Below are 19,888 nucleotides of genomic sequence, written 5' to 3'. Positions count from 1 at the left end.
ACCCAAGCCAGGTCTTTATGGTAGAAAGGGCTTGCAGCTCAAGCGTGTTGTTTACATATCGATATAGTTAGGCCTCACTAACATCAGTCCGATGATGAATGAGGGATTTGCTGCCACACTTTGAGAACCGCTGATGTAAATTATGAAGGTAGGCCAATAATATTCCAATCAAACAAAAACATAAATCCCCGGGTGTGGTTTAGACTCCGTATCGATCGCACATAAATTAAGCGTTAAATAATATTCTACAATTTTTTAATGGCGACCTACGCTTGACCCTTGAGCTAAATCAAAGTGACAGTGAGACATAGCACATATAAGCACAACCTCGCTGCCTATAAACAAAGTGCACACTTATTGATCCACGTTGTCTCCCGTGCAGAGGAAGTCCTGATGATGCAATCTTAATGTGGAGGCTTTCCTATTTTTTGTTGAGGATCTAGATCACATTGTGTGTGGCTCACGAAACACGACTCCATTAACTGAGTTGGGGGTTTTGCTCTGCACTATATGATGAGCAGACTCACAGGTCAAAAGGTCAAGAGAAGGGGGGAGGGTTGAAGATGTCAAAGATCGCCAGGTCTCCAATCAGCCGGCTGAATTGATTGCTGAGACATCAGAAAGGCTCTGCCTAATGTTAACCTCAAATTTATAATTGACCCTTTCCCTGCAAACTTGTGCAATATTTTCATTGGCAGATCAGGGGAGTCCAAGCAGGCAAGTTTAGAAAGTCACTAAGCTAAATAATACAAAACACATTTCAGAATAAAAACTTTAGTCAGAATTTCAGCAGAATTCCATATACAAAAGTCTCAGGAAAAACATTTCAATAATATCTTGTCATCTTATAAATTAGGATCTCTGAAATAAACTGTACAGCTAAATGAGAGTACGGGTTGTGGATGTTCCGCAAGAAAAAATTCTAATTAGAGAGTTCTGCAACATAAATAACACTTAGCAAAGTGCTTGTTTGCTCCTCTTTCCGCTGCATCTTTCCGTGCTTTCATCTTGTAAAATTGTAAAGACAGTACAGGATATGGAGTTCCATGGGAAGGAAATATAAAATGCCTCTTACTGCATACAAAAGGTGTGTCAGAAAATTTCCAGGGCTTGTCCATTTTTTTTTTAACCCTTTCTTAAAACCAACAGTGCCATTTTGAGGAGCCAAAAATACAATGGGTTCATGAAGCAAAATTGAAGCTTCATTTTACCACCACTAGCTGTTATCATGAACACGTTGCCCCCTTTGGTCGGGTGAAGTTCTGTCTGGTCAGGAACTGTCAGATGCTCAGGGCATTATAAGCAGGCATTGTAGTGAAGTACCCACAGGGGGGCGATATCGCTTTGCTTTTGTGACCCTAGTTCTGGAACTTTTCTGACACACCTCGCATCTTAATCTGATCCTAGCACTACAGCTAATCTATAAAATTCTCATCACATAAAACCCAACATTTATTTAGCTTGATTGTTGCATTTTTTTAAAGCTAATGAAATGATTGCTAGGACTGTTTAACACAGTAAAAACTTTGGTAATGCACATTGTCTCTCGCCGCTGTCAACTTTCAAAAGCTTTGGTGTCAAGCTGTGTTGTCCCAGCCAAAGTTCTGACCCGTCATTTGATAGAATTTGAGGTTAAAAGGTCTGTAAAAGTCTCTGAGTCTGAGCAGGACTTGGGAGGGGATCTGCGGATGGGGTCTGCCCTTTGACTTCCCCAGGCAGCGTGGCCTGCTGCTCCCCTCCGGTTTCTTCAGGCAGGGAAATCCTTTGGTCTGGTTGAAGTAGAAATGCTTATCTGTCACCACACGCTTCAGTCCCAGGAAATCCTGAACGCGACCCATCTCCCCGGCGGGGTCCGTCACCAGACGCTCGCCGCTGACAAACAGGAAGCTGGAAAGCGGGAAGTAGCGCAGCCAGTTCTCCAAGTGCTTGGCATAGATGCCAATCCGCACCGCGCTCCAAGAGGTGTCAATCAAACCCGTGGTGGCGTTACGGAATGCCAAGTTCTTGAAGGAAGGGAGGCCCGGTGACTTGGACACGGTCTGCGTGTAGTCGGAAACGGCGCGGGTCACCGGGTCCCGCACCACCACGATCAGCTTGGTGTGGCGACTCATGGCGAAGACACGGCGAGGGGCTTCCTTTGTTATGAAGTAACTGGGGGTCTTCTCCATGGTGATCTGACCATCTAGTGTACGGGGCATCAGATCCCTGAGAAGAAAGGGGGGAAAAAAAATCTTAAAACCCAAACTTCAGATCCCTTGTGGGCTTCTTGACTTGTGCTTGGCTATTAGTGGACTTAATGTGTGATTATGCCTACGACAATGATGGAGGGGCCATATCAGCGCCGACTGCGAACGGCTACTGTAGGAAACCACAAGATGACTCACTTCCTTGCATCCTGCTCTTAAACACACTCAACTAGAATGGCTGTCAAACCTCTGATTTTGTACCCTTATTTGAATTCCCTGTAGTATTCCACAAAAGCTGTTGTCCGCTTTCTTATGAGTCACTAGTCAATTTTCTTTTTTTTTCTTTTTAGAATAATTCCAGGACCCCACAGATGCAATCAAGACAGTCTCCTCGATTTTATTAAACACCGCCATTTAACATTTGTGTTTATTCTTGCTAGTTTACAGTGCTGAGCAAAATCCTGCATTTGTGATATTTCTTTTTGGTTTATTTAAAGACATGAGAGGGACTCGATATTAAAAAACAGCGCAGTTGTACATCACTGCAATAGACTTAGATGTTAAAAGGTAGCCTTGACTTTTATAGCTTGGGAACATACCTCCACCTTTTTGCTTCTGGAAGAGGAGAGGAATAATTAGCCCCATGTGGCACATTATATGCTAGCTACCTACTGTTTTCTCGACTATAGAACTGTACACTACTTTAATACCTTTCTGGAAATGGTATTATCTTTGTAAAAGCTTTTTTTTTTATCAAGCTCATGAATTTGTGCAGGTGTTGCTTAGTAATAGAAAAAAAAAAAAACGCTTGTCAAGATTTGTGGTGCCAATGGTACCCGAGGTTATCCAAGGATAATCTCACCGAGGGCCACGTGTTCTCGTTAAATCTCGGCTATTGCTTTTGGCCCTCCGCTTATTATTGTTCTTGTCCGTTCTTGAGTTTTCAAGGTTTCGGTGTGTTGACATATTTCTTGATTCATCGCTCGTATAAGATGGCGACTGGAGTTCAGAGGACGTATTACTTTTAAAAAAGATGGGGCCGCCGTGCCAAAGCAGATTGGAAATGGAATGGTAAAAAAAAAAAAAGAAAAGAGACTGGGCTCATATATTTCATGCAGATTCTAGCGCAGCGGTAAAAAATGGAATGTCGTAACCCCCATTGTGAGCAGTATCCTGCCAACTTCCCTCACGCAAAGGAAGACAAAAGGGGGGATTTTCGGTACATCTCCGAGACATCTGACAAGCGAGAGACATCGCGGTGGGGGAGCAGCGCCAGAGTTACACGTGAGAAAGCTCTCTCGGATTATTTCAGCAAAGTTCCTCCCTTCCACTGGAGTGAGCAGATTTAGTTTGGGCTTTGCGGTTGGTTTCTAAGTGAAAGGCGTCTAGCGTTCGGAGCTTTGATGGAGACGACTCTGTTATATCGGGGCGACACCAAACTTTTCGTAAGAGTTGTATTACATGGACTGAAGCTAAACAAAGTCAGACGGGGGAGAAAAGTTCAGAACAGTAAAGTAGCTTGTATGAAAATGGATGAGGGTGTATTTCAAAGAGCAATGGAGGCCAAAGTGTGAGTAGCAGCAGAAGCAGCCTCTCGCTCTGAGGCCGCTTAAGTGAAACTGTGGTTCACAGATTTATTTCAGGCACCGTGTGACGTGAGTGGTGTGTAGAATCTGGAGCCAAGGAACAGTTAGCAACACTTTTAGGGAGGAAACTCCAACTGAGGAACCTCTTTCTTTTTTTTTTTTTTTTCCGCTGTTGTAGTAAATTCACTCATTTAATTATGCTGCCTCATCCTCGGGTAACTTTGACACTTTTTCCATTGGACCTCTTCAAGCCTATATGTGTGATAACCAAAGAAACAAATATTTTCAATTTTTTTTTTTTAAATTATATGGCCATGTCATTTTACGCAATGTTTAATGAACCCGGAAGTATCTTGCTAACTAATATGGATATGGATAAATATTAATAATATGAACTCCCACTTTAGTTAGTAAATATGACTGATAAAGTTATGGGAAAAAACAGGGATGATCTCAAAAAATTGCTTGTATTGTATTTCACAGTTTAGCCAAGAGTAGAAAATCCTGAAATTGACGATCGCAAGCTCGTGTCTCTCAGCAAACATCCATGTTGCCTTTCTGGAAAGAAAACCTTCCACGGTTGACTGACCTCAAGTAGATATGAAAGCAACCACTGGGCCCACAATCACGAAAGAAGCCCACACAGCGATGGAGCTTTTGAAGAATGTTGGGTGGCGGTTAGCAACAAATCCACGATAGAGGCCGAGTAAAGAGACAGTGGCAGGAAATAAAACACAAGTCACTCACTAGACTGGAACGACACTTTATCTTGGAAAGACTTTTTTTTTTCTGTCAACAAGGGTGGTTAGGTTGTGATGTTTTTTATGGTAGGACAACTAAGCAAAGACTAATTAACCAATTTCCCTTAAATTTAGGGATCCAGGAAGCGACATTTCCTTTTGTGTTAACATATGGCAGATTATCTGGCCGTACACATGTGTACAAGTCTTGTGTGGTCTTGAGCTTTATTAGGGCCCATTTACAAGGCAGCCGGTTTGCAGGTTGCTGTTTACGACTTGAATATGAACACATGTGAGCGAGGTATGCTATAGCTAACGCTAACCTCACATTCATTCGAAAAAGATATTTCCAGGAGAAAAATTGTCTTTTTGCTAATTGCATCGGATAGAAAGGATGAGGCTTTTTTTTTTCATCATTTCTTATTTGGAAAATAACAGAGATCCACAGACATCCTAGAACAGATTGTGGTCAAAATGAGTGGTTCCGCTTTCTTGAACTATGCATGTATATAAAGACACTGGTTTTCTTGCCCGCCTTTGCTTTGTTTCCATCTTCAGGGCACGCACGTTTTCATTACGTTTGTACGCAACACACTGGCACATAACCACACACAACTATCCCAACATGCGGATCCACATCTGGGAGCAATGAAGTCCAGCCCCGCACCAGATGAGAGTGTTTGTGCGAGCTATTTGGGGGAGATGAAGGAAGTGTTTCTGACTTAGGAAGTTTTTCTCCGCTCCTGACGTTCAGTCCCCCGAAAGCCGTGAGCCGCGGCGACACAGCCAGATCTCCGGACCCTCTTTATCTCCCCCCCCCCCCCTTCACCCAATGAAAAAATGGACTCCTCCAGCCTAAATTTCAGAGTCAGATGGTAGTGATTCACGAGGCCAAGCCACAGGGTATAATCACTGAGGATCATTTAATGCAAGTTGTCATCATGTGCACTTTTCTTCCCTACACGCTCATACACGCTTGCCCTCTTTCCTCTTCTACACAACCCGTTCTGTTTTGTTCCAATGGAATCTACTGGATATATGCAAAAAAATATTAACATCCTCAACCACTTAAGCTTGCTTCAAAGATGTGGACGGAGGAGACGTTTGTCATTACTGAGAGCAAATAAAAGCCTCTGTGGGTCGATTAGAGGCCGGCAAAAACTGTAATCAACTCCATGGAAAATGAGGGCATTTTGTTGCGTTTTCAACCAAAGAACTTTAATATCTCCTTTCAGTAGACCACAATTTGATTTGCTTTTTTTTTTCCCGAGTGTGTCATTATGGTTCTTAAGATCACTCATCTTGCAGAGGGAACTTAAAAAACTGTGCACGTGTGTGGTACACAATTCCGCACACCTAAGGTTACTATTGGCAGATGCTTCTGTGTAGTGAAAAGTATTTTTTTTTTTCTTGCCATAGAGGTTTTGCATCTCTGGGGTAGGTCGGTTGGAAAAGCGTGGAAAAATGTGTGTAGCTGAGGGGAAAACCAGACCAGTACAAGGACTGTAAGCCACAAGTTAGTGAGCGCTGGTCACTCAGGGTCCTTAGAAACCACAGTGACCTGAAAAAGGCAGGAAGCTGCCCTTTGTACTTGAATGTTTGATTGAGCTGCAAATAGTCACATAAGTCAAGCAGATAACGTGATTTTTGTCGGTATGCTAACAAGGGAATGAAATGATGACAGCGGTGTCAAAACAAAAAATACCGCAAAACTTGGAGCGTACACAGGCCGGTAGTTGGCGACTTTGTTCAGGAAAGAAAAAGTATTTTGCACCATCAGAATTGTTTTCGCTCTTGCGATTATCTTCACCCCCCCCCCCCCTTCACCTGTTTCATATTACCTCTCCCGATGTATTTAGGCCGCTATGATGGCTCGTCTCTATGCCAGCTTGCTTGTTCCTCTTTGCTGGTGCATTCTTGCTGACTTTGTCCATTTCCTGTTCTTGCTTGCGTAATTGCTTGCCGCGTTGAACATTTTTAGCTTTGTTAGGGCAACATTGTCTGTCTGGATTGTCCATTTAGATTACGCTTTTTGTAGCTTATTGAACATGTGGCGAGCGTTTAATTACATTATAGTTTATGTACTTCAGCAATCAGCGTGCATACGCGTCGCCACTGATTGCTCGCTTTATCGAATGGGAAAATCTGCAGCCGTGTTCTCGCCGGGCCCACATGTGGCCCACTTTATCTCGACGCTACTCCGCCCTGCCTTCAGTCCGCTCTCCTAAACACAGGATGGACCCGCTGAAGATGGGGCGGAGAGATGAGCAAATTACAGATTGGCGTTACTTCCTGACCCCAGTGATGTCATAGTGTCCTCACCACAGTACCATAATTGGGCTGTTAAAATGGAAATATGCAGCCAACTACGATATCCCTGTGGATGAGCACTGTGGAACATACACAAATGACATATTTCATCCATTAAGAAAAGTTTTTTTTTTCCCAACGGGTGTGGTTTTTAGCCTTTATTTCATACTACAGCTTTTGTGTCACCGAGGCATGTTCGTCTCTTCCAGTAAACATAATTAGTGCGTGTTTTCTGGGAGAGGCTCAAACTCGCAACGGCGCAGCCTTATAAGGATCGTGTGCTGACTATTTGCACCCCTTGAGCATTTTAAAAGTGCCATCGTGTACTTAATAGCGACGAGACTTTGGATTTAGTAGCATGTTTGTTTACATACAGTTTGTCCTCATTAGGGTAGCGGGTGAGCTTAAGGCTATCCCAGGCAACAACAGGATCATAAAAATAAAAAAACTCCAATAAAACAAGTCCTGTAAATGTGCATACGCACAGGAGACCGGTACACAGCCTCAGACAAAGTTTAATCGACTCAATGTGAAATTGGCTGGCAACTCCCCAGGAGCCGGCCAATAAGAGCGCTCGATACTGTCTGATCCTGACAAAGTCACTTCCGAGCAGTTTCCGCCCGTTGCTCCCTGTGGTTTTTCAGGTTCATTGTTCACAGTTTCTTTGAAAGGAAAATAAAAGCCAGATTGTCGGACTGGAAATAGTGTTTCACTCAATTGGTATTCGTATATCATTGAGCAGTCTTTTTACACTATGTTCCCTTTTTGGGCTACTGTGTACAAAAACATTTCTTGTTACGTTCTGCTGGATTTGAAGTGTGTATTGTTTCGTGGTTGCCAGAGCAAATTAGGGTCCAAGATATTTGACACCACTTTTTTTTCACACTAGTGCTCAACTTCTAAATAGTCGCTTGTACCGATACCAGTTACCGATACCACTACTACTTTTGATAGAGAAAAAAAATGATAGATAAATAAAACTATATACATACATACTAATGTCGCATTTTCCTTAAAATTGCATGAAATTAATATAATTTTTCTATTTTGTGTTTCTATGTACACATCCTTAGCGAAATTGAATATTAATAGGAATTTTTCCCATGAAATTATGTATTTGGACTGAAGTGAGGCAGTAAATAGTTCTGGTTATTTCCACCCTCTATGTCTTGTCCTGCTTGTCCTGACTGTTGAGCTCAGGCTGTCTTCCCGGAATAATTAATCTCATTTCCCCCGTATAATGAGGGCCAGCATCGCTGACAGTTAGCTGATTCTTCACTGTGTGTTTACGTCAGAGGAGACAGGACGTACTCAGGAAGAGTTCTAGCACCGACAGATACAACGGTGGTGTTTTTCATTGCTTTCAGGATGAGGACTGGTTTTCATGCTGAGCAAAATCAACCCGCCCCTTCTTCTCAACTTTTCTTTCCATGGTCGTCAGACATTAAACAGAGGTGGACACCACTGACAGCTACACACAATCAATAATTACCTGCCCTTCCAGACACACTAAACCGGGTGGAGGCAATTTTGAAGCATTTTTGTGTGCATTTTTCTAGTGTTTTGAGTCTTTTACCTACAATGGTAATTATAATGTAAGTGGAGTGTGAAAAAATAACCTTTCAAAAACAATGTTGTTGCTCAGGCTTGATCCTGTTACCGCATAGTAATTAAAATTGGGAGGATTGCCTTTCTTCACCATGTACTTAAAATGAATTATAGCTGTGAACTTATAATTAAAGTTTTCTGGCTCATTGTCATATTTTTTGTTTACAAACTAACGTCAGATTAAAACCACAAGAAGCCATAATTAAGTCGTCACACTTTTATTGTATATGAATCCTGCAATGTTGCAGATCGCAAAATGTGATTCAAAGCTGGTGAGGAGTTTAAACAATATTTTGCATAAAAGTGTCACCTTTCAGGGAAGCAGGAATGATATTTGTTTTTGTTTAGGTTTCATGTCAAGATGATGTTTTTCTTGCAAAGATGCAAAGGCCATGCATGGAATTTAAATTCTGACTCCATTTTGAATGGCACAGTCAGAGCAGAATGAAGTTAAGGTAAAGTTAAGTTAAAGAAAAAGAATTAGCTCAAGAATTACGATCGTCATTTAAAAATAACAAGTACACATTTCATCCTTTTATAAAAAAATGAGGTAATTTATTTTAGTGTGCGGTTCTTGATCGTAAATCACCAGCTGCCAACATTAGCAATACAGTACAATACAAGCGCCATTGCGGTATTTGTTTAACGACATGTTTATTTTGTGGTGACGGCGGCTATTATTTCACGCTATCCGTCTTGACGAGCGCAAGTTCTCAGTATGATGCTGCGCAGTACTAAACCACTGCACGCCCCAGCAACAATAACCATATTGTTTGATTAATACCGCTGTAAAAGCATCCATCAAAATTGAGCGTTATAATAGTTGAATGCTTGATGCGGTTTTTCTACATTGTGCAGGTGTTCCTAATTTTTGTGTCCGGCGAGTGCATTTCTTTCCACGCGTGTAGCGCTGATTGCTTGTGACATGCATCCTGCTAAAAGTATTTCCTTTAAGCATTGATGCAGCTTAAAAAGCATTGCCCCCCCAACCCCCCATTCCATCTGCTGCACAAAGCCTTCTTTATTGCAGTATAACGTATACATTGCTCTTTTTTTCCACTTGTGAAAAAAAAAAGTGCACAAGGAGGAATTCACCCAAAGATTCCCTCGCGATCGCTCGAAAACTCACCGACAGGAAATAAAACCTGGGCATTCTTGGCTAAGTAGCGCATCCCGCTCCCTTCTGAATTACGCAACGTCGCTTCTCTTAAAGCCACGAGGCAAGAAATACGGGGGCAGAAGATGAGTCGATAAGCAGACAGATTTAGAGACGCTGACCTAACAAGAAAAAAAAAAGAACTCGCCCAATGGCTTTGAATTGCACAGTTTGAGTGGCCTCAATAAGCCGATAAATCCACTCGGGTGACACCCCGACCTTGAGGTGTAAATGTCAACGGCGGAGAGGAGTAACAACCTCTTGTCAACATGATTGAATATTTCATGCATTTCCTCTGTAACGACGTGATAAAAGCAAAGAGGAGAAGGATCGATACGATTTGATCAATACGGCCAAATGACAAATATTTATCTGTTTACAGTGGCGAGAAGAAGAGGCAAGAGTTGATGGAACTTCAGGTAAGAATCGTGTGAACGGGCCCGCACACACACGTCCACACAAATCGTTCACTCTCCATCAGGAAACCGCAGAATCACTTCCAGTCGATGGCAAATCCGAGGCTTTTCCACATATAAGCGTTTGTTCTAAAACAATTTGCCAAATGCTTCCTTTAAGGATGTCCATGTGTTTTAGTTGGTTCGCGGCTGAGCACGAGAGGCCAAGGCTCTCTCGTCGGAGCTCAAAGAAGCAGACAGCGCTTTGAAAGCGGAGAGTTTAAAAGTGATACTTTCCAGTTCGCTTTCATGATTTTCGATTGGCCTGGCACGCTACGACTCTCCTTTAAATTGATATGGGAGTCGTACTTAGCGTGCGATTATGCTAAAGGAATCATAACACATGGACGTCATGTGTGTTGAAACAAAAGAGAGCAATGAGTTTGAGTGAAAGGATGAGAAAGACTTTGAACCGGCAATAAAGTGTCAAAGGTCTTTTTTTAATACCCTTCCCTTCATTTCCTTTCATTTCGTGGCTCTGTTTTCATTTCCTTTTCATTTTGTTCAAAAAAAGGGGAAGGGGAAATGGAAAGAAAGGATGGCAATGGAAGTCAAAGATAGGCAACAAATCACCATGAATGGGCAGGAAGGAGGAAGGAAAAGAAGATGAGGGAGTAAAGAAGGGATGAGAAAAGTAGACATCCATCAATCTGTTTTCTATGGCGCTTGTCTCATTAAGATTGAAGGTGAGCTGGGGTGACTTTGGCATAAAAAAAAAAACTTTCACACTTAGGGACTATCAAGTAGTCAATTTACTCAAGCTGGACACAAGTCAACAAAATTCGCCAATTTGAAAATTAGCTTTCCCATTTTTTTGGGCAAATAAGAATTTGCAGAATTAATTATCCCCCAATTTAACAATATAAGTAAAGCATAATCCCATTTTCCACTTTCCTAACAAGAAACCAAAACTTGCTTAATTAATAAGACTCCAAATGTCAAAACGGCATCGCTCTAATACAAATCCCATCATTGTGCAGTACAAGGTGAAGGTCCGGGGGGAGGGGGAGCGACTAATGCTCCAAAAGATCTCGTTTGACTGCGGCCGGGGGGCCTAATCCTTGTCATCCAAGCACCCCCCCCCCTTCCCCCTGCGTGTCCCTGAGCTGTCCGTGTTAATGCCTGACCTGTCATTACACGGGTCCAATTCGCACAGTGTTGACGTGTGCTGTCAGCGCATTAGAGAGCGAGCTAAAGCGGCCCTTTCGTCACGAGAGCGATGGCGACAAATAATGAGCTGTATAAACGAGTACAAGGGACGGGGCGGCCAGTTTGACATCAACAGAGAGCCATAAAGGGAACATTTGAAAGGTCTTGTTACATGCAACCCGTTGTGGTGCTTTCAAGAGCTTAGTCACCCTGATAAAACCTTCTCCGTAATTGCCAGCGTCTCATCTTAAGTGCTTATAAAACAGTTGACATACACATAAAAATGACATATTAGAGTTTCAAATCAATATTTGTGATAGACAGCGGTTTGATGATCACAATGCCAATTTTGTTGAGCCGAAACTTCCTCTGACCTCCGAGTCGACATCAATCTGGCGCGGCGAAGGCGGACAATTTACGACGTCGACGGCTTTGCTATAAATCTGACTTTGGTGCTTCTCGAAAATTTTCTTAGCTGTGCGTCTGGCACAAAAATCTAAGAGGAAAATTTATAACATTACATGAGAGTTATGGACCGGCGGCATATTCCAGTCCATTAGCTGAAATTATCATGACTAAAGTAAAAAGTGTTTTTTTGTTAACCGTAGAATGAATCATTTTAATTTGAGATGGTGACTTCAAATGAATAGTCTGTGTTTCGATCCGTGGGTGTTGTTTTATTCAAATAATGTAATTAGACCTATGATACAACACACACTCACCATTGATCATAAAAATAAATCACTTGAGCCAAACGGACCATTGCGGCAAAATAATAAGATGAGACATGCATGGTGGGAAGTCGCCATGACGACCACATTCCCCGGGGCAACCTACAATATACTGTATGTGCATACATCTTTTGTATGACGTACATTTATTAGTGTCAGGTTCAATAATAAATTGAGCTATTTGTGAATTCTATTGATGGATTATAGAAGCATATCTCAACAACTCCTTTTATTTTGTATTGACACAGTCTGTATTATGAAACCACCCACCTTTTCAAATAATAGCCACAAGAGTCCATTTACTAGTCCACAAATGAACTAGGCGCACTATTCAATGCTCTCATCAGAAAGGCATTAGATGAGCACCTCCTGGCTTTTTATTGCACCGCTGTTGTGAAACGAGCTTCAAACCAAAACAAACTGAGCCTTGTGCACACACACATGCTTTCGTCGACTGCTCCATCTGAGCCTCACCCTGACCTGATCATTACACGGCTGTATTGATCCGTCTTAGCGTTTTGTACGTTACACTTGTTCGTCCTTTTAAAAAAAAAAAAATCCAAGCCCCTTTGTCCATTTCCATATAAAATCGCTTCCAATACAATTTTTTTTTCCAAACTAAAATAATGACAGTGGCTATTATAGCGTTCACACCAGTTGACTGAAAAGCATCACTAAGCCCATCCTCCCTCTCGCCTTGGTGATGGAGGCCGCCCCCCAGGGGGACCAACACAGACACTTTGGGAAGCAGCGTGTCAGCTCAATAAACAGCAATTTATTGGCAAGGGACTGAATACACTGCCGAGCTCTTAGCCGTGTCATATTGCCGAGAGTGTCACGCGTGATGCCGTGCAAAAAACATCATTGTGTTCAGTAATCACGCAGACTTATTTGCTCTATTCATGGAAAGCTGAATTTGAGAAGATGCCTCGGAATCAACCAAACAGATAAAATCGTGTTCTTCATGCCAGATGATACTTTTTATTTTATTTTTTTTTTACTGCATGTGTGCTTTATGGACCTATCAGACCAACACTTGGCTATACTCTATTTCGCTGTACTCAAATAGAAACTAAATCCCTGTAAAAATCCTCCCTCATTTCTCACTCAAGATAAAGAAAAGCTCCTCATCCACATTCTAATGTTATTTTTTTACATAATAGTATGACCCCCATATGTTTTATGTAACTATTAAATTCTGATATGAAATTAAAATCAAATTAGGCTGTCCTATGGCTCCCTCGAGGTAACATCTACACTAGGATTTAATTATCGGTCTACAGGGTAACTGCATGCACATTTTCACATGTCCCAAATATTTAAGTATTTTATAATAGTGCAGTAGTCGTGTTTTTTTTACAGCATTGCTTTTTATGGACTAGTGACAAGACATTGCATCACTAAAGGTACACTGATCTACACAAGTCAGCTATTTTTTGGCTAATGGTCAAGAAAAACACGACCACTAGGTTTCGCAATGTGTACTGTGCAGTGAAGTTAAACTTCACTGGTGTGCTTTTAGTTGGTCACAGATTCAAATGCACGTCAAAGCTTTATTGTCGGGCCACGATATGAGTCATATATTTAAGTGAGTCAGAAAAAAATGAGTCAGAAGAACTTTAAAAACAAAGATTCTTAGTGTGATACAAGAACTACTAGTGTTACATAGGCTCCCTCTAGTGGTATGCAAAAGGATCGCTGCCTAACTACAGTTCAGTTGTATTTAACTTTTGTATTTTGTAAATTTGCATTAAGAACTGTTTAAAAGTATTTAGATGCCGTTTTTTTATTTACCTTCTATGTGCAATATATTTGAATTAAATCATGAAGTATAACCGCCCATATTTAAGTGTAGCTTTAATATTCAGACTGTGTATACATTAAATAAGCATTTCATGCATAAATTGATTTTTGATGAACACATGGGCTTTCTACACTACTGTATTCTAATGTTGTTGATGATAGTGGTATTTGGAGAGCAAATATTGGCATAGGCGGTTCAAATGCATGTAGAAGAGTGAGGGAGAGAAAGAGAGATAGCTCGAGCGCTTTATTATGCCGTGAGGGAAAAATAAAATAAATAAAGACAGCAGCCGATATATTCAAACAGATCTGAACTAACAAAAAAAAACAAATACAAAGAGTAACACTCAGGAAGTGTTGACTCTTGTCTAAAGCAAAAAAAATCGAAATGATTGTAAATTGATATCTATATTCAGTTGGTCAAAAATGACTCGATCACGTAATGTGATTTTCCTCAAATGCAATATGTAATTTTGAATTTTGTAAAATTATCTCTAGATTCTTTATGCAATAGTCAAACATGAGTATAATATTTCTACTTTGTTCTGTCGCATCCTACTTGATTTGATTCAAATTCAGTTTGCGTCGTTTCTACTACATTCCGATTTCATTTCTGCCAGTTGCTAGATGATCTAAATCAGGATCTTACCTGTACCAGTCCAGCCCTTTATCATAGAAGCGGTCAAAGAAGTGAGGCTCGGCTCCGACTGCCCTCACGTCCGGATGGATGCGCAAGAACTCCAGAAGAGCCCTCGTTCCTCCCTTCTTCACCCCGATGATGATAGCCTGAGGAAACTTTTTGCTCCCAAAGTTATTCGCGATGGAGATCGTGTTGTTAATTGCGCCGTACGGAACGTCCGATAGTTGGTCCCGTGCAAAGGACGCACCGGCTTGCTTCGGCGATGCCAGTTGTGCGTCGTTGTGGACATTTTTGTCCTTGAGGTGGTGAGTCTGTTGGTCATAAACGGGTCTGGGCAAGGACTCGCAGAATCCATTAAGGCAGTAAAAGAGATAAACAAAAAGGATGATCATGGTCAAGAAGACTGACAGCTTGGACTGCACCTTGAGGTGTCCCAAATTGAACGCAGCTCTCCATTTACTACATCCCATGAGTCTTCATAGTTATGTTTTGTTTTTAAAAGGCACGTTTTGAAAGACGAAAGAAGAAAATATCTCCTCGGACCTGGAACAAGTGGTGCCAAAGTTGCGCGCCGTGCGTCAAAACGCGCCCCATGTTCTGTCTGCGCTTCCTCTCAGGAACGATCACCCCCAAGACGATCCGAGTCCCCCACTGGGAGGATTTTGAAAGTCTTGAGTGTTCAACACGAATCCTCTTGTGCTGGTTTAATGTCTCTGAGGGGAAGCGCTCATCTGCTCATCCCGAGTAGCTGCCATTTCCACGCCCTCACCATCAAAACGCACGCCCCTCTATCGTCAGTCGCCAAAATAATTAACTGACGCCTCCTCTGCCGTGTTTTGCAAGCATTTCAACAAAAATGTAGTTAGCAATATAAAAGAAAATAATGTTGATCTTCTTGTCAGATGGACATTTTAGTCCGATTTATGTGACTTCTTAGTGACCACCTGCTCTGTTTGAGCCCCCTCTGACCACACGCTCCCATGGAAACACCCGTGACACAGTTAACCTTTGCACTCTTGCCATTCTGGGACAGACAGGTGTCATCACTTTTAGCTCATTTCTCACTATTTCTGTGCGAGCGTGCAACCTGCAGTGATCCGAACCACCATCAGCATTCTGCAAAAAACAACAGTGGAAGATTATTTGGAAAATGAATTGTCATGTTTTTTGATTTTGAAATTAGAACACCCACCACCCAATTTTTTGTTGATTAAGATCAAATTGAAGCTTTCCTGAAATTAGAAATCTACTAAAAAGTTTTTACCAACCCGAGACAGATCCATCAGTGGCATTTCTGCTGCTAATTGGCACTGTAGCAAAACACACTATTTGTGTTTCGCTATAGATCCAATATTATTGGCACCTTCAAGAATACGTGAGGTGCAACACGACAGTACATCCATACAGATGACACACCCGGAGGGGGCGTAGGCAGTCTCAATCGACCCCAGCCTCCTCCAACCTGGCAGTATGTCAATTTCCAGGAGTCCCTAAACGGAGGCGACATCATTTATCCGTCTGTAGTTACCACGCATTGATTAGATGCAATGTCGGAAAAACAACTGTCACTTTTGTGTTCTATAATGAACTTTCATGACTTTATTTTTTGTCGGACGCGGCTGTTTGTAGAACTTCTTCATAATGTGCAGATAGGTATACAAATTTGAACAAATTAGCATTTTAAGCACAGCGTTATACTTGTTCGTGTGTTTTGAAACAGAAGTATACTTTCAATTTAAATTTGCTTGGTTATCTAAGCCCGAGCCCGCTTGACAAAATTCACTTAAGGTCTTTATTTGATCTGACTTTGGCAGCTAGCATTAGCTAATGACTGCTAATGCGCAACTTCTGTCTCCACTTAGTAGAGTAAAAAAGAACTTGGGTTGATGTTTTGTCAGCTGTCCATTGAAAAGCAAGGCCTCACTTTACAATGCAAAAAATCTTTTATGCACCTATTGCCATAATAAAAAAAGTTTATTTTAAAAAAATGTGGATAGCCCTGATTGTGGCTTGTTAGAACACGCATGCAACTGAATACATTTGGTTATGTAACGTTATTAGAAGCATTGGGATAGCTTGTCGCTAGTGTGGTACTCTCAAATGTTTGGCCACTTAAATAAGTTTAGCTTTTCCCTATTGTATAAAAAATGCTTTGTCAGCAACATGTCAAAATATGATCCACACAGGTAAATTTTTATGCATAGTGGCATAAAATGTCAACTGCTACCACCCACATGCAAACATACTGTAAACAAGCATAAACAAACTTCCTCTGTGTTGAATACCTATCCACCTGTCAGGTATGCATGCGGCTGTGGGAACGTAGACAGCTGTCCAAAGCTCAGCACGCACACTTGTGCTCTGTAATCCTCCAAAATTCCCTTTGACGGCCAGCGCTGGCTGCTTCAAACACGTCGCCCGTCATTATCGGGCCTTTGAACGTCATAAAAAAAATGCTGTGAAATTAACTTGCGGCGTGTTATCAGATTAAATGTGGAGTGCATGTTTTGTGTGAGGAATTGTATACTTTTTTACTTTCACTATCACATTAAATCCATCAAGGAGTAGAATTGAGGAACTATGTTGAGGTGTGTTAAGGACCTTCATTAGCACAAAAATAATGATTTTCTGCCATATTGTAACATCTTGTCAAGGAACTATGTTGAGGTTAGTTGAGTGGTTTCATTAGTTCCTGTTATTTGTAATAGCAGGGTGGCCAAACGGGTATAGTCAGTTGCTTATTTGAATATTTTAACATTGGAAACAAAGCGAACTGTGTGGTAGAAACGGGGTTAAAAAAAAAAGTTGAGGCAGTCACTGAGGATACAATAAAGCAGATGTCCTACTGAAGAGCTGCTCTTCAAATGGCCTGTTAGCTCACCTGCATGGAATGCACACACACACACATGCACATTCACTTGTCCTGCACGCTTGTCACCACAATCCCCCTACCATTATTATTAAAGGTCAGCATGGATTAGAGGATGAATGCTAGCTTTTTTATTATTATTACTTCATCAAAGTTCAGGTGGAGGGATAGATCCACCATTCTGTTTGTTAGTGAGCAGGATTTAACAAAAAAATAGATTCACATTTTTTGTTAATTTAGCAAAATAAATACAGGTGGTATGTAGATACGTCATATCTTCTTTTGTAACATCAAATTACTTTTGCTGTCGGCATAATTGACCTTGAGGACAAAACAACAACACGGTTCTGTGGTATTTAACCGCGACGGCCGCATTTCACACTCGGCGTATCGTCGGAAAAAACAAACCTCTTAAGATGGTAATTTGGGAACAATATACACAAGAGACAGACGGACAGACGGGAGAAGGTATTCTGCAAAGAGAAGCTGTGTGAAGGCCAGCTGCAAGGCCACACACTCTCCCGCCGTAACTGCAGGGCAGAGTTCTGTGGTGAGCCGGGTAAGTATAGGGCACGTCAACAGCGTGCATTACCGCGTGGGTGTGGCCTAAGAGCTCCCAACGTTTTAGCAAAAGAAAGCGTGACAAGCATGCCTGCACAGGACTGTCAAACTATTCCGTGGCAAAACCAAAATCATCCGTGTTTACCAATTTTTTTTATTTTTTTTTTTGCATTTGTAGTTTAGTGATAGGGTCCCGTCAAATCTCCAATTTCATTAAAAAAAAAAAAAAAGAGTTGACAAAAACATGTTTGTAAGCTGTAAAGTGGTAAGCGACAGGTGGCGTGCAAGCCCTGACCACGAGGCCATTTTAGGGAATCAGGAGCATTTGCTGAAATGGAAACATAAACAGTGGTGATCTGAGATAAAAGGAGATCATACGTTTTATTTTAATTTATTTATGTACGTTGCCTGGTTGTTTGGGAGAAAAAGGAAGAAGTGGAACAAATCTAGTTCAGATGGGCCACCGCAACAGGGCAGGCAAACGCTTAGGGATCAGAGCTAAAGGGGGCCCCGAGAGTCAATAGCAATTAAAAAAATTAAATAAACAATGGCACTGCTTTAACTCAGCTGCTTTTCGGGAAAAAAAAAAAAAAATTCTAATGAGCTGTTGATTTGTGTCGAAAGAATGCTGACCAATCATACGCTTTCAATGTGTAAGGAGCCAGAGTATCTTCATGGAGGAGCAACACAGAGAGCAAAGTGACTTCACGTCAGGTGGGCTCCGTAGACACAACAAAAACACATTTGATCTCTTTACATCTGACATGTTTGTCGCGATAGGCCTTAAGTGATGCCTTTTTTTTTGCTCATTGGTGTCCCCAAATATGCAGAAAGATATGGTGAGTTGGCTTTCCGGGAAGAACCTGACGCTTAACAAGGCCACATAAAAAAATCTGCTGGACCAAATCTGGCCCGGTAACCTTGAGTTTGACACCATCATTTTAAATTTAAGAAAACATTTTGAAGGTACTGTAGATGATCTCCTGCATTTTTTGGCAAATTATCAAACATGTCTACATTGAATTAATAAGACCACCTTGTCCTGTCATGTATGGAGACACTCAGCCATTACATTATATGACTTCTCGATACTGGAACTCTGTGTGTTCTTGCATGTTGGCTCTCCTCCTCTGGTCTTCCATTTTCCTCTGCCAAATGCGAACCTTTCAACAAGAATCTTGGACGACATGCTACAGCTACTATGCGATTTACCGAGCCCAGTATAACCCTTCGATTCCATGATCTACTGTCGTGATGTCATTCATGCAATAAAGACCGCTCTATAATCGCTCCAGTCCATTCTCGCTGCTACCAAATCCTGCAGAGGAGCACGATATATCAGAAGCTCGGCAAAAGCTGTAAATATAAAGAGCGGGTAGACGGAGCCCAAGGCCAAGATAAAGACTGATGCTAGCGGTATAATTTTCTCAAAGTTAGACGCAAAGTAGGCTAGGTGACGCCGTTTTTCGTTACTGAACTATTTAAGCCACGTTGAGACTTCAAAAAAAAAGTCAGGAATGCGTCTCCGAAGGAACGACAGGTAGCCTAAACAAGCAGGACGAACCTCGTCTAACCTCCCGCAATACACACGCAGGCTGTCATGGCGTATCACAGTTGCTCGTGTGTCGCCGTGGAAAAGCTCCTGATTAAATAGTTTTGCCGAGTGTGTCGCAGCGCTTCAATGAGCTCAGCAGCTTTGAAGCCAGTCGCTGAAGTTGACTCTTATCGTGTGTCGTGACTGAAGATAACGCGGTTAGACAGCGCTCCGGGATGGTGTTTACCAACAGACACCGTGAGGCAGCCATGTTGGCTCAAGTCAATTGTATGTCAAGTCATATTTCTTCTTATGTGCCATCCCACCCAGACAACAAAAATATATATTTTTTTACAAATGCCACTAAATGGTGATGGAGCACTACTTTTGTCTAAATGAAGCTCCACAGTTTATATATGGATGGTAGATGATGAAGCCTTTTTCTAGTCAGCCATTATGAAACTTAGGACACCCGCAAGCAAAACGTCACTAGCTCCTTGTTGCTTCAAACCCCGTAAAGGCTGAAAGGTGTCGATACTCTGTTGCCAGACATATTGAGC

The 19,888-nt window shown here is 41.7% G+C and overlaps 2 protein-coding genes across 3 annotated transcripts in view; one reads left to right on the top strand and one right to left on the bottom strand.

Moving 5' to 3' along the window:
* tex2l (testis expressed 2, like) overlaps positions 1-19,888 on the top strand; it is a 45,697-nt gene that overhangs the window by 13,030 nt on the left and 12,779 nt on the right. For both annotated transcript variants that reach the window (XM_088359645.1, XM_088359646.1), the window contains exon 3: positions 9,969-10,005. The gene's annotated coding sequence lies outside the window, so the exon portion shown is untranslated. The remainder of the gene's footprint in view (positions 1-9,968; positions 10,006-19,888) is intronic.
* On the bottom strand, positions 759-15,151 carry LOC148382390 (heparan sulfate glucosamine 3-O-sulfotransferase 6). Its single transcript, XM_088359653.1, has 2 exons — positions 14,374-15,151; positions 759-2,205 (listed from the first exon to the last, which is right to left on the bottom strand). The coding sequence occupies exons 1-2, from the start codon at positions 14,832-14,834 to the stop codon at positions 1,578-1,580; spliced, it is 1,089 nt and encodes a 362-aa protein (XP_088215779.1). The 5' UTR covers positions 14,835-15,151; the 3' UTR covers positions 759-1,577.

The sequence above is a fragment of the Syngnathus floridae genome, chromosome 18, assembly GCF_059516105.1.
Source record: "Syngnathus floridae isolate MCC-2025c chromosome 18, RoL_Sflo_1.0, whole genome shotgun sequence".
Lineage (NCBI taxonomy): Eukaryota > Metazoa > Chordata > Actinopteri > Syngnathiformes > Syngnathidae > Syngnathus > Syngnathus floridae.
The sequence above is the reverse complement of the archived record's forward strand: the minus strand, read 5'-3'. Positions and strand labels throughout refer to the sequence as shown.

Coding starts and splice junctions, on each gene's coding strand:
- LOC148382390 (XM_088359653.1), bottom strand. CDS start 14,834: ATGGGATGTAGTAAATGGAGAGCTGCGTTCAATTTGGGACACCTCAAG. Junction 2,206..14,373: donor AAAGGGCTGGACTGGTACAG/GTAAGATCCTGA, acceptor CTTTCTTCTCAG/GGATCTGATGCCCCGTACAC.